This window comes from Anomalospiza imberbis, chromosome 2 (genome assembly GCF_031753505.1).
Source record: "Anomalospiza imberbis isolate Cuckoo-Finch-1a 21T00152 chromosome 2, ASM3175350v1, whole genome shotgun sequence".
In the NCBI taxonomy this organism is placed as follows: domain Eukaryota; kingdom Metazoa; phylum Chordata; class Aves; order Passeriformes; family Viduidae; genus Anomalospiza; species Anomalospiza imberbis.
In genome coordinates, this window is record NC_089682.1 from 66,727,406 (window position 1) to 66,750,814 (window position 23,409).

General features: G+C 41.6%; 2 protein-coding genes and 7 non-coding genes across 12 annotated transcripts; 8 read left to right on the forward strand and 1 right to left on the reverse strand.

Moving 5' to 3' along the window:
• Positions 1-151: 151 nt before the first annotated feature.
• On the reverse strand, positions 152-9,142 carry C2H11orf54 (chromosome 2 C11orf54 homolog). The gene is made up of 8 exons (XM_068181501.1): positions 8,984-9,142; positions 6,812-6,910; positions 5,794-5,867; positions 5,120-5,221; positions 3,999-4,175; positions 3,130-3,279; positions 2,430-2,546; positions 152-426 (listed from the first exon to the last, which is right to left on the reverse strand). The coding sequence occupies exons 1-8, from the start codon at positions 9,039-9,041 to the stop codon at positions 253-255; spliced, it is 951 nt and encodes a 316-aa protein (XP_068037602.1). The 5' UTR covers positions 9,042-9,142; the 3' UTR covers positions 152-252.
• Positions 9,143-12,232: 3,090 nt separating this feature from the next.
• On the forward strand, positions 12,233-23,049 carry TAF1D (TATA-box binding protein associated factor, RNA polymerase I subunit D). Of its 4 annotated transcripts, XM_068181529.1 has the most exons (12): positions 12,233-12,305; positions 14,101-14,349; positions 14,453-14,903; positions 15,177-15,349; positions 15,899-15,953; positions 16,261-16,549; positions 18,023-18,074; positions 19,276-19,401; positions 19,753-19,799; positions 20,641-20,677; positions 20,996-21,062; positions 22,983-23,049. In XM_068181529.1, the coding sequence occupies exons 2-6, from the start codon at positions 14,114-14,116 to the stop codon at positions 16,342-16,344; spliced, it is 999 nt and encodes a 332-aa protein (XP_068037630.1). In that variant the 5' UTR covers positions 12,233-12,305; positions 14,101-14,113; the 3' UTR covers positions 16,345-16,549; positions 18,023-18,074; positions 19,276-19,401; positions 19,753-19,799; positions 20,641-20,677; positions 20,996-21,062; positions 22,983-23,049. The 4 variants fall into 4 exon arrangements, with proteins under 4 accessions (XP_068037630.1, XP_068037629.1, XP_068037631.1 ...); XM_068181528.1 differs by lacking the exon at positions 22,983-23,049 and having other exon boundaries at positions 20,641-21,008; XM_068181530.1 differs by lacking the exon at positions 22,983-23,049 and having other exon boundaries at positions 16,261-16,437; positions 20,641-21,008.
• Positions 17,811-17,882, forward strand: LOC137469835 (small nucleolar RNA SNORD5). Its single transcript, XR_010996714.1, has one exon. It is a non-coding gene; the product is annotated as a small nucleolar RNA SNORD5 (small nucleolar RNA).
• Positions 19,044-19,170, forward strand: LOC137469831 (small nucleolar RNA SNORA40). The gene has a single exon (XR_010996710.1). It is a non-coding gene; the product is annotated as a small nucleolar RNA SNORA40 (small nucleolar RNA).
• On the forward strand, positions 19,494-19,632 carry LOC137469823 (small nucleolar RNA SNORA8). Its single transcript, XR_010996702.1, has one exon. It is a non-coding gene; the product is annotated as a small nucleolar RNA SNORA8 (small nucleolar RNA).
• On the forward strand, positions 20,025-20,156 carry LOC137469826 (small nucleolar RNA SNORA1). Its single transcript, XR_010996705.1, has one exon. It is a non-coding gene; the product is annotated as a small nucleolar RNA SNORA1 (small nucleolar RNA).
• Positions 20,849-20,921, forward strand: LOC137469820 (small nucleolar RNA Z40). The gene has a single exon (XR_010996699.1). It is a non-coding gene; the product is annotated as a small nucleolar RNA Z40 (small nucleolar RNA).
• Positions 21,628-21,759, forward strand: LOC137469828 (small nucleolar RNA SNORA18). Its single transcript, XR_010996707.1, has one exon. It is a non-coding gene; the product is annotated as a small nucleolar RNA SNORA18 (small nucleolar RNA).
• LOC137469824 (small nucleolar RNA SNORA8) lies at positions 22,400-22,537 on the forward strand. Its single transcript, XR_010996703.1, has one exon. It is a non-coding gene; the product is annotated as a small nucleolar RNA SNORA8 (small nucleolar RNA).
• Positions 23,050-23,409: the final 360 nt, after the last annotated feature.

A 23,409-nucleotide genomic window follows, 5' to 3' on the forward strand; every position in this document is an offset into this window, starting at 1 on the left:
CATCGTCAGCTGTGGCCACGCGGGAAGCTCAGCCAAACAAAAGGAAAACACACAGTAACATTGCCATTAAATTAGCGTTTGAATATGGTCGTAACTCCAATGACACGTATGCTCCAAGTTCTAACCTTTGACACAATTAGGAAGGCGGCAGTTAACGATTCTCATATTTATTCTTAAATCTGATCAGTGATAATTGAAAGCGTTACAAAACTCGGCATTTGTACTTGAGGAAGATCAAATCGGCCCGCGGGCTTAGTCTCTCCCGACGAGGTGCGTGTCCCGGGGCCTGTCGATGCGGAAGAGCAGCTCGGCGGGCTGGAAGTAGCCCAGGTACTGCACGCTGTCCGGGCTGGTGTCCTGGTGGTAGTGCCCTCCTTCCCCGTGCTGGCTGAAACAGTGCGTGTGCTCCACACGCAGATCGAAGCCCTGGCACCAGACAGAGGCCCGTCATCAACGCGTTCATGGGAACAGCAGGTAAAAGTCACAGGAAATCTATCCCAATGCGTATTTCCACACATCTCCAAACGTTATGCAGTGAAAACTTGCAAGACACTTGTGAAACCAAGAATTTAGAAACCCTGACAGCCTCCAGCTTTTGGTGTTAATCTGACTGAGATCTCCTTTTTAACCCTTTTTTGCCCCCCCCTTTCTTTCCACTGGGATTAAATAATGCAGTTACACCAAGGAACCCCTACTGGAAATCAAACCCCTTTGCACTGAATTGCCACAGGCCCATGTGATAAATGGACTGTCTCCAATTCTGAGAGCCAGCTTAGATGAATATGGGAAGAACAGCGAATAAAATAGCAACTACCATCCTAAAACATGAGATCAACACCACCAGTTTTATGTATCTTAGGATGAGTTGGGTTCAAAGGGACCTTCACAGCTCATCTATTCTAACCACCCTGTCATGGGCCGGGACATCTTCTATTCAACCAGCTTGCTCAAAGCCCCATCTAACCTGGCCTTGAATACTTCCAGGGATGGAGGATCCATATCGCTGGGCAACCTGTTCCACTGTCTCTCCACACTTAGCCTAAAATTTTTTTTCCACATATCCAATCTAAATCTGTTCACTTTCAATTTAAAATCCTTGCCTCTTCTTTTGTCACTACATGTCCTGGTAAAAAGTTTCTCTCCATCTTTTCTAAAAGCCTCCTTTAAGTCCTGGAAGGCTGCAATAAGGTCTTTCCAGAGCCTTTTCTTCTCCAGCCTGAACAATGTCAGCTCCCAGTCTTTCTTCATAGGAAGAGGTTCTCCAGCCTTTGGCTCATTTTCATGGCCCTCCTTGGGCCCTACTCTAACAGGTCCACATCTTTCTTGGCACCCCAAAGCCACATGCAGCACTCCAAGTGGGGTCTCATGAGGGAAAGAATCACCTTGCTTGACCTGGCCACGCCTCGTTTGACATAGCCCAGGACATGATTTGTTTCCTGGGCTGCAAGGGAATACTGGTGAATAGTGCTATGGCATTGGAATGCCATCGTCTGCTGCTCTTCTTGTAGTGACACTCAAACATTTCCAAAACCACAGGCCTAGCCAAGTGCTGTTGAGCTTGCAGTGGATGCAGACAGGAGAAACCAGAGGCATCCACCACACAAGTTGCATTGGTTCCAAACGAAAGCTGCCGATGGCTGCTTTCAAAGGATGCATCAGTGGATTATGGGAAGATATGGTTTAGCCTTAGGCCAAAGGCTGCCACATAATGACACAATAAAATCACACCCTTCAACATATTTAAGCCTACAGTTATGTCCCACTTACCTCTGGAAAAATATTTTTATGTTACTTATTGACTGCATTGTTATTTATAAAATAATCTTTTCCATCTATGGTTTTCTGGTTGCTTTGAAACAAATAGTTTTCCTAATTATGAACACCTTAATGGTTTTTAAACCAGATTGGCTTTTATCCTGAATTATTTACTGTTGAACTTGGTGCTTGTGAAAGATGCTAGGTAAGTTTCCAGCATAAGGCTTTGCAGACTTTAATTTACATCAGCAAAAGGACATATGCTTCATGTCTTTTGACACAGCATTAGCAGAGGGAGTTGTTATGAAAGAGAACTACATAAACAGGTGGCTGAACCACCTTCCATGCTCTTGACATTTCTCCCAGTGTGACCAGCAGTGAATGTAAACTGTACTGTTGGGTTTGGGATGCAAACACTTGCACACGTGCAACAGAACCATGAAGTTAATCCACTATGAACAACCACTAGGTTTCAGAACAGATTCACCTAGCCTTAATTCAAATAATTCAAACAATTCACAGAAATGAGAAGCTTCTCAATTATTGCCCCAGCTCTGGAAGACCTGAACACAATCTATATATACACACTCCCATTCTTGAAAGGAAAATCACAACCAAGTCAAAATTCATTACAGGTCTCAGTCTATACTTAGAAAGGAGAAAAAGAGACTCACCGGATCTCTGGAAACTATTACTGGCTGACAAATCAGTGGAGCCTTCATTTCAAAGAATTTGAGCCAGTTATTCACATCCTCATCAGTATTCAGGGGACAGGCAGAAAATTCTGGAGGCTAGAGCAAAAATAAAAACTTTTTAAGTAAAAGGAAGACACTTGCATCAGGATACTTTTTCTCTAGCAACTTTGCTTTTTCACTCCCCACTATTCAGTTCATTTTCCTTATTGACTGAAAGAAGCTCACAGCGTCCATCACTCTGTTTCTGCCAGAAACAGAAGCGACTGGAATATTGCGCCTTTCATTACACAGGTAGTGGGAGAGCTACTGAAGTGAGGATGCTCCTCTTCCTGGTACATTTTAGAAGCTCAGTTATTTTTTAAAAAGTTTAATGCTTCTTATAAGTACCATCTGAGTTCATGTATGTAATTTCAATTCATTTTAGAATAGTTCTCGAGTTCTTTAGCTGCACACAGATTTCAAAAGATGATGGCGTTAATGCCAACTTAAACAGAATGACTAGTTTTGTAACACTGATTTTGTAATGTCAACTCCTTACTTTAATACAGTGCTCATCCTAATAGTTTATGCATACATTTAGAAATACAAAACAAAGTGTAGGAACTAAGATGTTACACCCTGCTTTATACTTCTGTTTTCAGGAGGACAAAGAGAGTTACAAGCATTGAGAACAACGTACCATAATGTGAATCTTTGCTTTCCCCTTCTGAATGATAAACGTACCACCCATCCCAACCGGCTTTTCTCCATAGTGTTTCTCTAAAGTTTGTCTGAGACAGGACACAAAGTTAAGCTCCCCAGTTCTTCCGTTGGCTTTCACTTCAATGACCTGGAAGATAAAGTCAGTTTGTCGCTGCTGTCTCCTGCTACAATAGGCTGAAAAGGTCTGTGAAAGCTGTTCTGAAATTCTCCCAAGCTGATAACCCAAGATCACTTCTTGAAAAGATAAGCTTCCATGCAATCACTGCTGCACTTGCATCTTTCCAGTAGGCAACCAACTCTCTTTTCCTCAGTTCTGTTCAATGCTAGCTTTGCCTGTAAAGGGAGATGGGCAGCAAGAGATTTACCTATACATGGGACACTGACTTAAGCAACTCCCTTCTGCCCACCACTTCCACTGTGGTGAAAGGAACACTGGATAAAAGAGAAGACTGTTCAGTTTCCATGCAGCACTCAGGTTTTCGACTGTTCTGCCAGCACCTCTTAATGCTGGCTGTGTTAGGAGAAGCACTTGTGCAAAAAACTACCTAAGTGCCCACATCTCATTTACACGAGTACATTGCCCTATTACCTTAAGTCAGCTGCTAGTTTGGATTGGATTTGGATGAATGATTTATGATGGAAAAGTTTTTGTAAACTAATACCTATCCCTCAAAAATTCAAATGCCTCTGTCTCCACTAATTCTTTCCCTCAATCACTGGCATCAATTCCTTATTTTTGCATGTTTCCCTTGTGGAATTACTACATCACAGAACACTGATAGGAGAACCATGTGTTTCCATTCAGTCACAAAGCACTGCAAAGTCACCTTAGGTGGAAGTATGTACCTTACCAGGTTGGCCCTCGCTGGCATAAAGGTTGGCCAACAATCCAAACTCACAATCAGTGTATTTACTGCTGTACTTCTCAAGCAGGCACCCTTTATCTGCAGGATTTATCTGAGCAACGTAGCTCCCATTTACAGCAGGCTTTTTTTCACTCTTAGTTTGAACAATAGGGATAAACTGGGAAAAAGAACACATAAGAATAAGTCAATAAGAACATGTAAGAATCAGCCAAATGAACTGAACTCACATAAATGTGATTTAAGCTTTGGGCTATGATCCCAAGAAAAAATCCACTTCATCACACAGCTCTGTCTCTCAGGATGAGGTACTGGTAAGGAAAATGCACTAATATTGTAATGTAATTGAAAGGTCCAGAAAACAGGTCTACTTTTTCTGAACAATTAATGTTACATAAAGATGATTGCTAGTGTTAAAAAAAAAAAAAAAAAAAAAAAAGAAAGAAAAAAAGATCTATAGTCTGCATGTAAATATTGGAATTCTATGTAATACTCTCTCAGTGTACAGTAACAACCACTATTATAGTGGCCCAAATTTAATGCTGATATGGACTATCTCACCTGCCAATAAACCCATCAAAAGGTGACAGCAAGACCAAAGGTTTCGGCCTGAAAAAACCTGTGATTAACCAAGGTCTCCATAGGCAATAGTTTTTGTCTCCTACCCCTCCCGCAGTTTGTAATTTTCTATGTGGTATCTTTAAAATTCACAACATTGAAACAAAGTCATCCAAGAGGGCAAAAGACGGGGAGTATTTCAAAGGCATTTACCAGTATGTTTGAGAAGCATTTCTAAATCTCAGAATTAAAACCTCTGGTCAGGTCTTTGTCAATCAGTTTCAAAAACCATTTTTCTTGCATGCTTCAAGGTAATCACATGCCTCCTGAAGAATTACAAGTTAAAAATTAATCTTTATTATCTCAGGAGTATGCACCTCAGTGGATGCCCCTCATCTCAATTCCTTCTAATGTGTTTTATGTGTTTGTGGTGTGAAAGTGTTTATTAAATACATTGTTGCAAATGGGGAATGCCCAGCATCATATTGTTCTACTGTTATGATACTTCCATTAATTCATTGAGAACTATCACACTTACATACTGACCTCAGCATTTATTCCAAGAACTCTGGATGAAGCAGCTCCAGCTCCAAGAATGAAAGCTCCAGGCAGCTCTATGTCCTTTGCAACTGTATTTAGATCATAAACCTGCAAAAGAAAAACAATACTTCCATCCCTGGAAGTGCCCAAAGCTAGGCTGGATGGGGCCCTGAGCAACCTGACCTAGTGGGTGGCATCCCTGCTCACTGCAGGAGGGGTTGAAACTAGACTATCTCTAAGGTCTCTTCCAACCCAAACCATTCTATGATTTTGGTGTGGTGCTCTGATCTGCAATTGTCAGTCTGCTTACTGTAGTCCTGGAGGCATTTAATTCACAACACCCATCCTCATAAAATTTTTAATAATTAGGTTGAACATGGCTTCTGAACTCAACATAACATTTAGTAATAACAAATTTGGTAGATGTCCATTTGTTTGCTAAAAGATAGATTCTACCTGTATGTTTCCTGCTCATTTGATTCAAAGACTGAATTATTGTTCTTATTAGATTCTGTGACATACAATACATATCAGAATCAGTCTCATTAAACACTGGAAAGTGTCTTTCACATGTGTAGAATCCTAGTATCTAGATCCTAGTATCTCTTAGTCCTTGGTTTTGTTTATTGCTTTTCTTTTGACAAATGTATTAATCCCCACAGCTATAGAGAAAAACTCACTTTTTCTTTCTGTGCAATAGGTATGAGGTAAGGAACACCTCCCACATCAGCTATCCTAGGCTTTCCACAGATTCCTGGAAAAATACAGTCAGTTAGCTTGGTAAAATCTTTTTTTCCCAATAATCTTCAATAAGCACACATTCTAACCCACCAAAGAACCGGTTCCTCAAACTTCTCAAACCCTTGAGAACACTATTTCCCTAGCATGCTTAGATAAAGTGTTGAACTATCAAGAAGTCCAAGTCCTAAAAATATTCATGGTAGGATTTAATGCTACACAAGGTGTTATAAAAATAACATTCTCTGAGCACAAAAAAAAAATTGCCAAAATGGACAACACCTTCCATTTGCCAGTTCTCCAGTAACACCCCCACCACACAGTAGAGAACTCTGCTGGGACTCCACTTGCAAAATTTTAGCAAAGCTGAAAGCTGTCTCAAGGCAATTCATCCCATTTATTTGGATATGTATTTTAAGAAGGGATGAATAACCTCCTGGAGTTGTTTCTTTCACATTGATACCAGAGGGAACTCAGATGAGTAGCACAGATGACATTTCTGTCTTTTAGACAGCTAGTGTCAAACAAGATGAATCCCATTCAGAATAAGACAGTTTCACTTCACTGACATACATGAATGCCAGGAATTTAAAAATTAATGGAAGTATAATTCCTTAGGTTCGGATAGTGATTGGCATGGCTCTAAAAAATTTCTCCATCTGAAAGATAACAACTTAAATTCAAAAGCTTTTCAGTACACTAAATAAAGCTTGTGAAATAAGTAGTATGCAATGATAGGTTAAGAAAAAAAAATATGATAAGTACTTAGTAATGACTTGTCCTTGTTCATACATCAACTAGGAAGCAAACCCAGAAATAAAATGTAGCTCTTCTCTCATGTATATGCTTTACCTGAAAAACATTTTAAGCTCTCTCAACATCTTTAAAGGGTCAAAACTAACCAGGATTGTGCAGAAAGAACTGGAGAAGTCGTAGGGGAAGACAGGAATGCTAGGTTACCTCTAGCAGGAAAGTTGAAGGGTTCCTGAGTCAGATCAGGACAGTCTACAACAGAGACTTGAGCATCAGCAAAGTTCTCTTTAAGCCCTTTCTGCAAAACTGTAATAAAGAATAATGGCAAAATTATCAACAACGAAAAATTACCAAGAGTCTGACAAGTTTCTAACAACAATAAGCATATCTGTTTGGGCTTTATTTCTGCAAGATACATTACTTATGCTTACCCTAAGTAATTCCATTGATTGAAATGTCTGCAGGCACTTTTTATGTTACTCGGAGCTTCAGAGAGGAGCAAAAGTTTGTTCAGATAATTGTTTGCCTCGTTAATTAAAGAATTGAAGAAACATTTTTATTGAAATACACTGACTGCTCCAATTAGCACTAGGAGCATCACAGCGTGAAGTAATGTGGATAAACTTCAATCACATTCACCAGTAGGTTTGCTTCAAAGGGCAGACAATTACGATCACGGTCAAATATGATTCAAGAGCAAAGGGGGCAGCAAGATTTAGCTGAAGCAGCAATCAGTTCTTTGCATACATTAACCAGACGGTTTGCAATTGCTTGATTATAATCTCAAACTGTCTCTGCTGGAAACCTGGAAATTTCTACCACCATGGGATACTGCCTATCATGTTTATGCTCTTGTGGGGATTTTCTGGCAACTGCCACTGTCACAGCAAGACAGATAATGAATGGTGTTAGTGATAATGAACCAAATCTAAAATTTTTGGTTTGCTTCATATCAATGTTTTTTTAGGCTCAGAACTTGCAAAGTCACTCAAACAACAGGGAAGATTAGATGAGTGCATTGCTTGGAAACAACTTTCAAACCTTTAGTGTGGGATTGTCTTCACATACACTGCTTCAAATACTATGTTGAAAGGTCCAGGTTCTTTCATGCCTGGGGGTCTGCTTTGACAGATGTCTCAAACTAAAGAACAGAACATTCAGTCTGTGATCTCAAATCAGGTGGTTCCTTATTTATGCAGAAGACTTTCCTGTGCCTTTGTTTACTCCAGTTAGGGTTTCAGCCATACCTTACCTCTCGAGATCAGATTTACCAAGCTGTTGACCAAAAGTAGTAGCTAGTACTTGGTACATTTCTAAATACATCTCAGTACCTTCTGGCAAGTGGACTGAGGTGTCCTGGCAAGGACAGTAAAAGGACACTCCTCAAATTATACCTCAAATCTAAACAATTCCCAGCAACACAATTCCCAGCTTACAGGAGATCCTCAGAACAGATGGGGAAAAAAGGGAAAATTCTGCTTTGTGATGAAATTTCTCTGATACTCTTTCAAGCTGTTCTACTGCAAGTACATAGTGTTCTCTGCAGAGCTTACAGGTCTACAGCAGCCCTGGCCTACTCCCCCCATCTAACTAGGTGAGAAAAGCACTGAGAACCACCCAGGGCACTGCTGGGACCACACGTTCTCAATACATGGGAACGTCAAACTGACACAGATTTGGGAAAGTGGCAAACTGAACTTGAGGATCAATCCAAAAGACAAAAAAACTTCAGTATATCTGCTGCAGGGCAGAGACTGCCAGAAGGGATAATGTCTTCCTACTAGGGCAAGAAAAGAAGCTCATGAGCAACTGGGCTGAACCCAGAAGTCCCTTCCAACCTCAACCATTCTGTTATTCCAAGCACATCCTGCAAAGGCTTTGGAAAGAAGTAAACTACAGAAGATGTTTCCTGCAGCCCTGTTTTAAGGCAATCACCAAAGGAGGAGCCAACTAGGTTCAAGCAAGAGGATCTGCCATGCTACACTGCATCTTGTCAGCTATGTTTTAAGCAGTCCTGAAAAATAAATAAATACTAGAGGGTAGAGGAGGACAGATGATCCTGTATGTGTAAAGAAGTTTGGTGTGTAGTGGTCAAACATCCACGACCTGCACACAAATCTGCATATGCAGCAGTTTTAAAGGAATTGAGTCTGTGTGTTTAAATACCTTGGGGCCTTGGGGAGGAGTCATTGTTTGTGCTAAGAAAATAAACTCATCATATAGAGAAATAGTGCTGTTCTTTACCTCTCAGTGTGCTTAAAGCAGTACTGTATGTACTGGGTGCATGTGTTAGCTGTAGAAAGACTTTGGTATGAGCTTTAAGATAAGTTTGAAGAGTACATTACAAGTTTGTATAAAGTCACATGTTGCATTACTTACCCCCAGCAAGCTCCTCCAGACTTGGGACATGAAAAGCAAACCTTTCGACTTTGGCCATTTCCTGATCGGAGCTGATTTCTTCAGGTAAGAAGTTACAGTACAGCACACTGCAGAGTAACTGGTCTGCCAGCAAAGATAATAATTTAACAATTTAAACGTGCTCCTTTCAACATGTTAATTATTTTCCTATTTCACTCTAGAACACATAGAAAAAATAGAACTGTAGTTCTACCATCACAGGAGAGACTGACAGCTTCAATAGCAATGTTAAATTTATTATGCATTTTGGAAGATGTGTCTGTCAGCCCTATAGCTGGCTCAGAGCATTACACATACTAGTCCTCAAGCTGACAACTGGGTGTAGAGAAAACATATCCTACGCTGAATGCAGTTCAAGTGATCAGGAGATTTGGGTGTCTTTTTGTATGCCTGGAGTCACAAGAAAGTTTTTAAAGAAACCTGAGCTTTTCTGAGCACATCAGCTATCTCCTAAGGTCTTCCCAAATTTAATGTTTACTCTTCCAGCATTGGCAATGATGGACTTTCAACCCCAGCTGTGACATGGTCTCCAATTGATTCTGGGCATGTGTTTCCCCTTCCAGAGAGGAACAGGCTAGCAGCAAAATAGAAATCAACAGCAGCAAGTTCTGCAGTATCAGGCTCTGTACCCATACAAAAAGTAAGTTAAAAAACCAGTATGTACTGTAACAAAATTTTTGAATGTGACTTTAAGAGTCCCTTCAGAAATGAACTGTACTGCAGTCAGCCATGCAACAGTAAAGCCAGCTACAAGGGCAAGCCACTAGGTCAGGGCAGAAACAACTGATTGTACACTACCTAAAAATCAGCTGCAGCAATCATTAACTCCTAACTTGCTACACACAGCAATAAAAAATAAAATGGGTCCCATTTACTCAGATCTCAGATGGAAGAAGGAAAAAGCCAAAATCCTAACTACACTCCTAGACCTGACTGAGTCTTTGTTAGGAAGGACTATGGTGTGAGACAGCTCCTTATGTATAGTTCTAGCATCTGTTTTTAAAAAAATCCTAACTTTTATGAATGTCAAAAAATGTAACTGTCCTTACACCATTAGCATAAAGGGAAAAAATAAAACCAAACCAGTGGAAAAAAGAAAGAAAGAAAAAGAGTGGGGAGATTGTAGCAGTCACTTAACTGAAATTTTTGAGCTCAATGCTCAGCCACCTCAAATTACTGTTGTTGTGAGCAGTAGAGAAGAAAGACTGCAACCTGTGTATAGTAATTCTCATCTTAGTTGGTCCTATCTATCTCCACAGTTGACTTCATCCCTCCTCTGGCTCTGGAGGAGAAAGTAGCAGGTTGGATTTGGTGCCTCTGTTAGAAGCCTCATGTCAGGTGGAGTGAATCATACCACAAGACTTTTAGTGTGCACCAAGAAAGGGAGTAATGTGAGAACATGGCTTTGGGAGCATTGTTTTAGATGATCCTTGCCCCCTCAAGAACTTTTTGCCACATCCACGAGGACGCTGTGCCAGCACTCCACACATTGGTTGTCCTAAAACAGTCTGAGAAGGTAAGCTAGAATTGGTGTTGTGCAAAAGGCAGAGACAACACTTGTACAGTACAAGTTAGTATAAGTTAGCTCCTCACAATCAAGAAAAGAGGGAAAGACTGTGGAGAAATTTGATGTACCACAACAAACCCAATCCGATTGGTAGACAATAGTTCTTAGACACAAAAGGGTAGATCTGTGGCCCACCACTGCAAATATTCACAGGGGAGTGAATTGTGTGCTGTGGGGACAGAGAGAACCTGAGACAACAGCACACAATTAAGATCCATCACAGAGGGGTGCAGTGACACTGAATCGCTACAGAAGACTTTCAGAGAAAGAACACAAATGCTAAAGGGATGATACAATTGTTATAGATATGGAATGGTGCAACTAGAATGGAGGCAACAAGTATGTAAAAACTTAAAAGTCTACCTTTGAAGTGGGAAGAAAACATCAGAGAGAGTAGCCAGGTGCCAGGAGAATACAGATGAAATATGAATCGTTAGATTGATTATGTGTGTGGGGTGCCTATTGTCAAAATCTGAACTGAAATTAGCTTGGAGACTTAAAGCAAAAAAGGAGAGGTTATAGGCAAGCTAGACACGAGTCGGGGAGGGAGGTGGGGGGAAGAAATATCAGTGGAAAAATTTGAAGATGGCAGTTGTGAGAGAGAAAATTAGCGATGACACCAAGACATCCACAGATGCAGAAGCGGTATTTCTCTCCTGGGGCGGTGCGAGGAGATCCCGTACGGGGCAGAGGAAGGCTGCGGGGCAGCAGAAGCAGCTGTTTGAGCGGCTGGGATTTGGGGAAGGCACGGGTCACGGCAGGTATTAACAGGCGTGCTAGGCGAGGCTGGGGTCCGCAGGGACTGGGAGCTCCCCGGCAGGCAAAGGCAGCGAAGAGTACTGGAGCGAGGGAGCGCTGAAGCCGGCGGCACGCCTGGCACAGCTGCGAGGGGAAGGAAGGGGCTGTTCAGGCAGGAGCAGCCTGGGCAGCGCGGGGAAGGACAAGCAGCACGGCAGGAACGGGAGCCTCTCACCGGGCGGGAAGCCGAGGGAAGCCAGGACCGGCCCGAGCTCTGCCACGCACCGACCGCCGCTATCGCCCGACCGCACGTACCTGCCCTGCCGCCCGGGACTGGCACGGCAAGGCAAGGCAAGGCAAGGCAAGGCAAGACTTGGTTCGGCTCGGCTCGGTTGGGCTCGGCCCCGCCCCCGGGCGCGGCCGCCCCGCTGCCACTCCCAGCATGGCGCCATCGCCATCCTCCTCCCCCTCCTTCCCGTGCGCCCGCGCGCCTCTCGCGAGCTCCCGGCGCTATTTAAGGCGCGGGGCGGCCATTGCCTGCCTTTTGCGGCCAGGCGGCGGCCGGCGCAGGTAGGGTGGTGGGGGCAGGCGCATCCGCCGCCATCCGCGCCGCGGGGGCCCGGCACCGAGGAGACCGGGCATGGAGGGACAGGCCGGGCGGTGTGGAGTCGTGCCCCGAGGGCCGGGGCGTGTGGCGGCGCTCGGTGAGGGACCCCGCGGGAGCGGTGCCGGCGGGGTGTCCCCGGCCCGTGGTGACTTGGTGCATGCCCGCGTTTGGAAAGCCTTCCCGTGGCGCCGGCCCCAGCGCCCTGCTGGCAGCTGAGCCTGGCGAGGGGGCGAGCGGCGTGCTTGGCGCCTTGGTCAAGTTCTTCAGCAAGTTTTGATGGTTGTTTTTCTTCCCTAAGGCATCTGCGTGCTGTGCCAGCGCTCCAGGCCGGAGCTGCGGTAGAGACCTCGAGGGATGCTGAGCTGCGACTCGTGAGTACTAGGCAGGGCCTGTGCGGTCAGAGTGGCATTGTCCTGGCTCTGGCGTTGGTTGGTTTTGTTTCTGGGCTTCGTGTTTGTCAGGCCGTGGGTGAACCAGTGTGAGCAGTGTGCCCACAAAGGCATCGTGAACCTAGCCTGTGAGTGTCTTTTCTTGATAAGAAGGGCCCAAAACGGAACACAGGATTGGAGGTGTGGCCTCACCAGTGCTGAGTATAGAGGGACAGTCCCTTCCCTGGTCCTGCGGGCCACACCATTGCTGATCTAGGCCGGGATGCCACTGGCCTTCTTGGCCGCCTGGGCACACCCTGTATCATACTGAGCTGTTGACTAGCACCCTCAGGGTTTTTTCTGCTGTAACCCAAGTGGACAATCTGGCACTTGGACCTTGTTGAACGTCACTCATTTGGCTTCAGTCTGTCAGTCCAGCCTGTGCCGACACCTCTGCAGAGCCTTCCTGCCCTCCAGCAGATCCCACCCGGCTTGGTGTCATTTACAAACCGAAGGAGGGTGCACTTAATCCCCTTTTTGAAGTCATAAGTGGACATTAAACTGCACTGATCCCTGGGGGAACATCACTTAAGACCAGCTACCAGCTGGATGTTACTCCCTTCAGCACCACTCTCAGGGCCCAGCCATCCATCCAATTTTTCATGCAATGAACAGTGCACCCATCCAAGCCATGAGCAGCTAGTTCCTCCAGAAGAATGCTGTGAGAAATGGTGTCCAAAGCTTTACTAAAGTGCAGGCAGACGACAGCCACAGTGTTTGCCTCCTACACTGGTCATAGGAGGAGATCAGGTGGGTCAGTTGGGACCTGCCTTTCCTAAACTCATGCTGACTGGGCCTAATCCTTTGGTTCATGTGCCCTCAGGATCATTTGCTGCAGGTTATGTGAGGACATGGGATGAGCTCTGCTCTAGTGTCTTCAGATGCTGAACTGTGTAATTACATTTGTATGATGATGAGTTTGTAAAACTCTAAAAAGTGCAGTAAAATTAAAAAGATACAGGTCTACAGGGCTAGTAAATAACAGGTAAAATAACTAAGCTCATATAAAGGAAAACCAGGTTCCTTTGCTCTATGTTACAGTCTCTTTTGTGTAGATTTGGGCCACTGAAGAGCTGGACTTTGTTGTCTCGCATATTCAAGTGAAAATTAACATTTTAGTTCTGGAGCTGGGCTCTATGACGATTTGTAACCAGTGAACAAATAGGTGATGGATATTTAAGAGCAGGACATTTTAGGTATCTTACAGCTCACAAAAGAACAGAAGGAAGATTCTGTTAGGCATTTCTTCTCATGATGACACTGTTATGGATTAAAGTTTTTAAACCACAGTGAAGTAAATATTTATGTATGACTTTAAACTGCAATATCCTTACAAGTATAAGAATCTATTGGCTATTTGTATGTGTGCTTGTTTGGAGGAAAACTTACCCCTAGTACGGAGAGGGTTAAAACATTCAGAAGTAATCTCAGTAGGTCTCTGGACAATCTGTTGGACCACTGATGTTTACCTTCCTTTGGTCAAGAGCTGAACCAAAAGGACTCTAAAAAATTTTCTGACCTCAGTTATGCCGTGCAGTTATTCTTTAGGTAAGTGGCTGTGACTTAAATGTTAGTATGCAGAATATCACTGGTCATGGTTCATAGGAAAATACCTGCTCAAGTTTGCTCAAGATTGTTCTTGTGAGTTTACCCTGTGACCGTAAGTGGAGTAGAGGAAAGTTTGTTACCTGATTAATGTAAATTTTTTTTAGCTTCTTGAATTCTCGTTGCCTTTTAGGGTAAAGTGAAACATGACTGATACAGATGAACCCCAGGCATCTGGCTCCGATTACTCTGATGTGCAAGAGCTGATCAGCCATCAGCAGCAGGAGCCATCTGAGGTGTATTCATGGCAAAGGAATACAGGAACGGATCGGTCAAGGCAGAAGGTGGCTGCACCTGGGGAGTCTTCAGATCCTCCTAACAGCATGTGTAAATCATCAGCAGCTTCAGCTGAGGTTTTACTGATCAGCAGTGATTCAGAAATGTGAGTTTTTATCTCTAGTTCAAAATTTTTCCTCTGGAGAACCTGTGTAATGTGTCATAAAACTGTATCTTCTTTTGAAAGTAAATACTTGTTTGTTCTTCAGTGATGTCTCTGCTGCTCGTCCTGAGTGCTCCATTGCACCTTCAAAGCGGAAAAGGAGATCTCAATCTTCAAGGCAACAAGCTGAATCTGTTACAGAAGTACCTGACAATGAAAGCTCCTCAGAGTCTTCACTGTCTCCCCAAAGTCCAGGGAAATCATTAGAAGCTTCCAAGCAGCAGAAGTCAAAACTCAATTTGAAGGCCATTTTTGCCTATCACTTCAGGGGAAGAAAGTTCAAAGCAGCTGCACACCGAAAATACAAAATTCAGACACGGAAGAACAAGAAGAAAAAAAAGTACGAGGGCACACAGATGCCCACAGGGAGGCCCCCACTGACAGCCTCACCTCAGGAACAAAAGAGGAGGCTTCTAGACAGAGGTTTTCAATTTCCTTTTGTTGAAAAACATTATGGGGAGAAACATATTCCCTTAAAGATGGTTCTTGGCTATGAGGTAAGTCCTCTGTTTTGTGGGATGAATATTTTCTTAGTCTAAAAATTGTGAATTGAAATGGGCTGTGTTGTGTTTCTACTAGAATAACAGAATTAAACAGGTTTTACTTCTGTTAAACAGGACATTTACAACATTTGATGTTGTAAAATTAATATCTTTTAAAGAAAACACTGCAAGAATATATGGGTGTTGATAGAATGTTACAGTTCAGTTCATAATGCAAATGCTTTATAGTGGTATCTTAAAATCTTACCTGAGTATTTTTTTCTACAGCAAGCAGCTGCAAAGGGATATTTCAAGTATATTGAAGTGCTTAAATATGAAGAACATCTTAAAAAAGCTTTAAAAGCCCTTCAGGCCAGTGATGACTTAGAAAAAGAGTGTATGGTGTTACGGAAACACAAATACTTAGATGATGAAGGCCCCATTTCCCCTATTCAGACAGAGTAAGTTCATCTTCACTTGCCCTTTTGTGCTTTACTGAAATATAAATGTGTATGTATCAAGTTCAGTTGTTCTGTCCTTTTGACCTGTGAAAGCATTGTTTATTGTGGGAACAAAGCACTCTGCCACTTGGGATATTATATATTTGTAGATGGTGACTTAGAAGTTCTCACAGAAGGGAGTATTTTTAATTTGATCTGAAGACTGGTAATTGTTGGTAGAAATTGAAACAAAGTATTTCCTGAAGTGCACTCCTAATGTTATCCCAAATAAAGTACAGTGTTCTAAGACTAAAGGATGATTTTTAGTAACTTTTTACATTATTAAAACTGAAGTGTTACCTTTGGTCTTAGGTCAAGCAATTAGCTTAGTGCAATAAAGAGATCAGTAAATCAACAAGAATACTTGTAAATATACTCATAACTTAAAAAGCTTGAAAATCATTGGAAGATACAATGCTGTCTTTCAGCTACTGTTCACTTAAGGGCTTGTACTTTACACATTTTAAGGTACTATAAAAGTACAAATTTGATCTAATACTTCTATTTCAGTGATGATGACAGCTTGAATTCTGATACTGAGGAACAACTTGATGCCAGAGTAGTGGTAAGTAAGCACTCCTTCGGAAACACTGTAGCTTTTCTGTTCTGAAGTTAAAGAATTGGTAGATAATGTCTTCAGTATTTAGTTCTTGAGCTTAAATCCAGAGTTAATTGTGACCTCTGAATACTGATCTGTTAGTGCAGAAGGTTGATAGTCTACACTCTTCTCTTCAGTGTAATGCTGAAATGTATAGAAATTCTGCAGTTCTCTGTAGAGTGCTTAAAATCTGCAAATTCACTTCTAAAATCTTATGTAAGTATCTCAAAACTGGACTTGTTCCTACTACTTGTTCTGTCTTCCATTTTCTTAGGAGAACAGCTCTTTCATTCTAAGCAGTACAATTCCCAGTAAAAAAAAAGTCAAAGCCAGGAAGAAAACATGCAAAACCATCTGAAGTGATTGAAATAGTGGATGAAGAAGATGGTGCTGAAGAGAACTCAGTGCCTCTGCAAGCCTCTCCTCGGTGAATGGCAGATGGACCAATGAGGTGGCAGTGGTCGTTCTTCAATACCTCTTTCACAGGCCTCTTGGGTTTAAAACATTGGTCTGGAGTCAGTGTTGAGCTCTCCACCCAGCTGCCTAGGCACATTTGGCTTACTGTGAGTATATTGGGCTTGTGTCTGAGACAGTTAAAAAATTAAATAACTTGTCCTCATGCTAAGCTTTTAAGTGCCTTCTGGGCTGTTCTCGGTCAAGAGCACAGGATAGAAAAGTATGTGTATATAGAAAAGCATGCATACATCTGTATGCTCGAGTGAAAAGGGCAGTTTAGATGCCTTTCTTTCATAGCCGATTTCTTCGTGAGTGGTCCTTGAGAGATTGTTTTTCTGTCTTAGAGAGGTGCAGGTTTGAAATACTTTAAAAGTTAAAGAGTTGAAAAAAGAATTAAAGCTTAATGCAAGTCAAGTGCCAGCCATAAAAATGCAGAAGTGATTGGTCAATTTTGACAAAAGTCTATTGAAAAATGTGGTTAATACATCTGAATGGTAATAAAATCTAATTTTGGATGATTGATGTTTCTATTCCATGTGGAATAACCTCTCAGAAAACTAATTCTCTGCTCCTTAATCTAATACAAAAATCTGAAGTTGTAAGTTACTGTAAAAATAACTAGCAATATAGCGAATGTTGGGATAAAAATTACTTTTTTCCTTCTTTCCGTCCTCAGTCCAGAATGGCTTCTGATGTAAACTTTTTAGCTTCAGTTCTTACCAGGCACTGCCCCAGCTGCAAATACCTTTCTCAAAGGTGTTTTAGTCAGTGGGAAACATGGCTAATGTTTAGAAAGTGGTCTGAATATCACTGAGTCCTCCTGCAGCAGTTCTGGTAGCTGAAGTAATAAATGCTTAAAATGTTCACTTGTAAATCAGGAAGATTTAAAAACCAGTCACCTCACAGCCTCACTCAGGTAGTCTTAACCAAATTGCTGTCAGCAGCTGACTGACAGCTGTTCAGCAGGTAAAAGTACTCTGTGCTGAGCAAGTCTTGTCAGAAAAAGGCTTTGTCTGCTGGTTAAATTTCCTTCAAATGAAACTGACAGTCTGAGATTTGCAGTAGGCGCTCAGTCCTGAGAGCAAGTCAAGCTGTGTTATTTACATGCTTGAATTGAGGTCCCAAACCTTTGCAAAGGAAGTTTCCCAAATGCAGCTTGATAGCTCTAGGACTTCAAAAATTACTCTTCAGCATTTAAAGATCACAACTAAAACTGGTCCAGAATTAATAGCTAAATGTAACTCTTCAAGGTGTCTCCCTGAGAAATACTTAAAGGCTTGAAAGACTCCTTGATCCCACTCCTGGATCAAGGAGTGGGGTTCTTGGTAGGTCATAGTGAGGGATATGTGGAGTCATGTTCTTTCTGCAGTTCATGTGATAAATTTGGCTGTTCAGCTGCTGGGTGACTCAGAAATTAACTAAATTTCAATTCTGATTAGAACTGGATAAATATATACATAAAAATCAAGCTTATTAGAGCTGTTAAATTAATTGTTAAAATCTAGCTTTGACTTCAGTAATCTTCAGTTATTTGACTGTATATGACAGTTTTAATCACTTTGCTTTTCTTTCCCTTCTAGTTTATGTTGCTTTTGGAAGATTGAATACCTCTTGGCTTTCTTGCTGCATAAGGTAAGGTGTTACTTGGGTTTCAGTTTTGCTTCCTTCAGGTAACCTTTTTTGCATTATTTCACAAAAGGTTTTGAAAAAGCAGTGCTCCATAGTTAAAATAAATACATTACAGTGCTCCACAGCTGAGCAGCTTGTGAGTGTGAAGCTTCCAAGGTACGAGTTCAGTGCTACATAACCTTTCATCAGTCTGACTAAAATTAGAGCCTGTAGCCTCTCTTTGAACAAAAACTTGTTCTTGAATACTTCAAAGTGCAAAAAACCAAAAGTTTTACCTGCTGTCAAATGCTGCAGCTTTATCTGATTTGGACAACACTGTCTGGAATTTTCTCTGCTGAAGATGTTGAGGAGCTACTTTCTCTTCAGTGTCTTCATGGTGGCTCACCCACACTTTCTCTACCCACATGTATCAACAGCTGCAGCTTCTGGTGGCTTCCCTGTGGTAAAATTACATCTTAATTCATACAGCTTGCAAGAACAGGAGGGACAGCAGAGAGCAGCTGGTAGACTTGCATGTACATGGCTGTGAAAGCTTACTGCTGTAGGATGTTGCCAAGTTTGCATGGCTTGGGACAGTGTAGGAAATAGCATGGAGGAAAGCACCATGTAAAGATACAGCATAGGAAAACCCCTTTGATGTGGGAAACACTGAGCTGAGGGTGGGCAAGTAGTGAAACCTTACAAGAAGATTCTTGAGTGAGAGGACAGGAACAGACATCTTACTTGGCGTTGCTGTAGGTAGAGGACTGCACTAGGAAGCACATCAGGTTGGCATAGTGTAGCTTGTTCTGATGAGTGTGTGATTCTGAGCTCCTTACCACAATTACCTTGGTTCAAGCTACGTGTCTCTAAAGCTGGAAAGGGTGGTAACTGTCAGCTTCTACTGCTAACAGTAAGTATATAGTCAGTTGGGAAGTAGGTTCAAATGCTGTTTCAAAAATAGTAAAAAGGTGAATGTGTTCAGTCTGTTCCAGCACTTGATCAGGTTTTGTCTTTTGCTGTAGGCAAAAACCTGGAACCTAGTGCTTAGAAAAAACCCTTCTTTTGCAACCCACAGCTGATTAATGTATTAGTTGTGTTACTTATATGAAGGGACAATATTTGCATGGGCTCAAACAGCAGTCATCCATTCAAATACTAATCAATCTAGAGTTTGGTGTTCTGAATTTTCAGAAATGTAGTTTGGTTGTATCTTTCTTTGCAGATGAGCACACTCACACTGCAGCAGCTGTAACTACTTGGGGATCTCTTGAATTCTTAGGGCTGTTTGCTGACCTGATTCACAAATCCTTTACTTAGTGGACATCTGTGCAACATGGTAGCAAAGGAGGTGAGCTTTGTGTCTCTTCTCAGCTTCAGCATAAGACTATTGCGTTTCTTCAGTTTATTGCTATTCCCACAGCAAATAATCAGACTAATTTGTGCACTGTATGGTATCTGCACCCAGCAGTGTCTTCCTGATGGGGTGTTCAAAAAGCAGTGCTACAGTATTTCAACAGCTGGCATCGTTGGTTTTCATGCAGATGTGCTGGTTAAACTTGGTATTTCTGTTGAAACAAGTATATTGAGTGATTATTAGTGGGAAGCTTTTCAAATAGAACATCAAAAAACTGTTAAGCTGTTACAGGATAAAAGTACAGTTAAACTAGTGACATTGTTCCAAAATATTTTTTCTTAAAAGGGCATTCCTGTGATGTGTGGAACAGATTGGAAAGCCTCTACTCAGGTGTAAGTATTGAGGAAACAGCTGGGTTTTTTCCTAGGTGGAGGTAGTTGTATGAAGATAAAAGCTCAAGTCTTAACTTCTTGGCTGCCTTTTGACAATAAAAAAAAAAAGTGTTCTATTTTGAAACAACAGTCCAAGTTCCAGATGACCACTAGAGAAGGTTTCTTTCCAAGTTACCTGGCTAGGTTTAAAAACCAGGCTATTCTAAAGACATTGTGGAGTTTTTATGCCTCGTTCTTCAGCAACTAGACACAACCTGCAGTGTGTCTGAATTGGAAAACGTGGCTAGAAGAGTAACAGGTTCTGCTTTCCTCACTGTACACTTAATTGCAGTGGTGACAATGAGACCTGTAACAAGTTCACTTAGTGGGACAATTCTACAAACATACTTAAAAATGCAGCTACTATGAAATCTAAGCATAAATGTGAGTTGGTGTCAATTCTGCATCCTGTGTACTAAAAGAAGTAGAATTAGCAGATAGAGGAAAAATACTTGCAGTGTTGAATTCCTGTAAATGGTTTATTAAAAGCATATTTTTAAGGTGTCTTAACAATGGTCTCTTCCATGCTTTGTGAGGTAATGCCCTTAGTTTTACCTTCTGTGCCATAGTGCTCCAGTTTCTTCAGCTGCAGATATAGACCTTGGTGGTAGTTGTGTGATAAACTGGGCTGTGGTTTGAATACAGATAAAATACTTTATGTCATCAGCATTCAGCCAGTGTAACTGGACTACTGTCTTCCTGGCTTCATACTAAGATAAAAGCACCCAAGTCTTCATGAACTGCTAAAATACTGAGGAAACTTGAAAGTATTACTAAGGTACAACAATTTATTTTATTTTAGGAAGTGCAACTGAAGTCCAGTCTGAACTAGCATCTTGGTAAGTTTGTGTGACTTGTTTTTTTTTACCCTTGCCTGTTTCAGGTCAGCCACCTGTCTTTAACTTAGTGAGCTGGTTATACTGCTGCTCCTCTCTTACTGAAAAAAAATGCAGTGTTGTTTCAGAAAACATGAGAGTTTATTTTCCCTAAACTTAAAAATGCTGTGAGAAAATTGTTGTGATGATTGGCAAAATGTTCAACTGCTCTGAAGAGAGTGAGTGAGAAGAGCCTTTCTGAACAAATCTGCTTAGTCCTGTTGTAGGTTCTGTTGATTTGTATGCTGGTTTGTAACTTTACTTGTTCTTTTCTGGTGGCAGGTATTTAGAGAAAGTGAAGGAAGAAGTGCAGGCTGCCATTTCACAGATGTCTGAAGCTGCTTCGAAGGTTAGTGTGACATCTGAAGTTCTGCCTATACCTTAAAGACAGCGGGGCTCTGTAGAGGGGTTGTCAGTAGGCCAGAAGTATCTCAGACTAAGTTTATGAATTTGTGAAGGTTTCAGGGACTGTTTTCAACACTACACTGCTATATCTAAATCGATTGCTCATACTGTTAAGGGAAGAATTTATGAACTTAACTTTGCCCAAGGAATTTATTAACTTAAGTTTGCCCAAGGAATGTTCATAAATTCCACAGTCAAAAACAAGGTGAACAGGTTAACTGCTTAAACTGATAGTTCTGCATTGACCAGTAGTTACATGTAAAAGGAAATCTACAAGGAGGATTCTGCAGAGTTCTGTAGATAATTCCCGTTGATGTTTGCTTCTCAGGTAATTTAACTTTTAATTAAAAACTTGCTAATATGAAGGAGGTGCTAGCGTATCATTTACCCTCTTCCTTCCCCAAAATGTCTTTAAAACAACGTAAAATGACACTTACTGGGATCTGTACCAGATACCTTTACAGTCTGCTTTATTTTTATCTCTTGTGTTAATTTATAGTACCAGAAGTGTTGAGGTCTATCCCGATGGGATCTTTTCTGTAGGTTCATGTCGTTGGAAACGCCTCACAGAATAAACTTGTGGTTTGGCTTTACCCACTTAACTACCTGTTAGCTCTGTGGGATAAAACTGCAAGACAAATCTTAGAGTAGAATCGGAGGAATGCAGGATGCCCAGTGTTCTCTTTTGGTGTACTGAAACATGCTTTTGGAATACAAAACAAAAAGATTCAAGTGGAAAAGCATGGTTGGAGTAAAAAGTCTGAGTGTTCTGGGACTTCAGGTGCAACTGACATTTTTTTTGCTGCTTGTTTTCTGGATGGTATGAAACAGTCTATTCCCCCCTTTAATCATGCAGGACTGATTATTGTTTCTTGTTTCAGTGGATATAGATAAGAAGAGACAGCACTGTAATGTCTGTTATGAAATAACTTCTTAAACTTACTGCATTTTTGTTTTGTATTGAGGGATGTTCCACAGTTTCATACTGAGCAGCAATATTTGGTTAATTTCTTCAAGTATGGGGTTTAAAGAGTTCATTTCTGAGCAGCTCAGCCAGTTTACTGCTATACTGTTGAAATTCTGTTTTGTAGAACAAAGAGTTCAAAGTAAAAGAAGCAAAGTACTCTGTAAAAAGTACAAATCTTCACATAGCAGGATACTGAAGCTGCTGTTCATGTTAGTCTGTTCTTGATCTCGTCTGCATGGCAGTTTTATGAGGAGTACCTCTTACTCCCTGACAGCCACTGTGGTGCATGGAAGAAGTGCAAACGTAAAATGAGCTGTTGTGGAAGGTCCTGTGCACCCAGCAGACATCTCCTGGTGGGATGTTCAAAAAACAGTGCTACACTAGTGCAGCATTTGGTATCCTTTGTTTTCAATCTGCTGTGTGTTACACCTGGTATTTTTGCTGAAACAGTCTTTAACTTCTTAAGGGATTTCAGTGTACTTATTTCTATTTTCATGTAACAAATGAAAATAGATGTTTGTCACCCTGATTTCTTAGGATTTTCTAAAGCCTTCTGAATTTACATTCTTGTAGAGAACTTTTTCACGCAACTTTCTGTAAACAACCTATTGTTTTGCATTCTTTCATAGAGGCAGAGAAATTTGATAGACTGGTAGTTTGTCCAGTGTTGTTGGAGAGGTGGCACGTTCACCTTCCAGTCCACTGGCACCTTTTGAGAACTATAAATGATTGGAGTCAGAAAAAATAAATTAGTCTCTTCATGGTGACCAAAGCTGTGGTGTGTCGTTTTTCCTTGTGTCCTCTGGTGACAGATGTTTCCATTTGTCATTATTATCTGTGTGAAAACTGGCTACTAGCCTCTGGAACTCAGCAAGTGCATTCAATTCTTTCTAACAGGTGCTTGATGATACAGAACAAAATGAACTGCCCCGAGTTAAAAAGATGGAAGCAACTTGTTTGGCAGGTAAGCCTTCAGTTCCGTATGATATCACAGTTTGTGTATTAGCTTTGTATGACTGTAAATATGGGAACTACTAAACCATTATAGAACTAAGTGTAGAAATGGTTGTGTAGTACCAGAGACTACTGGGTAATGATTACTGCAGATCTTGGCAGTATCGGAGCAGATTGCTCACCTGTGAGTCATTCTTATGTGTGCATACATACTTCAAATTGCTGTCACACTTGTGCAGCCATTTGTAGTACTGGTGTCTGAATTACTCTGCTGTTGGTTGTGAGGAATTCCTCAGTACTTGGAGCTTGTGCCACACTTCAGGCTTGTTCACAACTTGGGCTATGTAATGGCAGGATTGATTGGAACGTC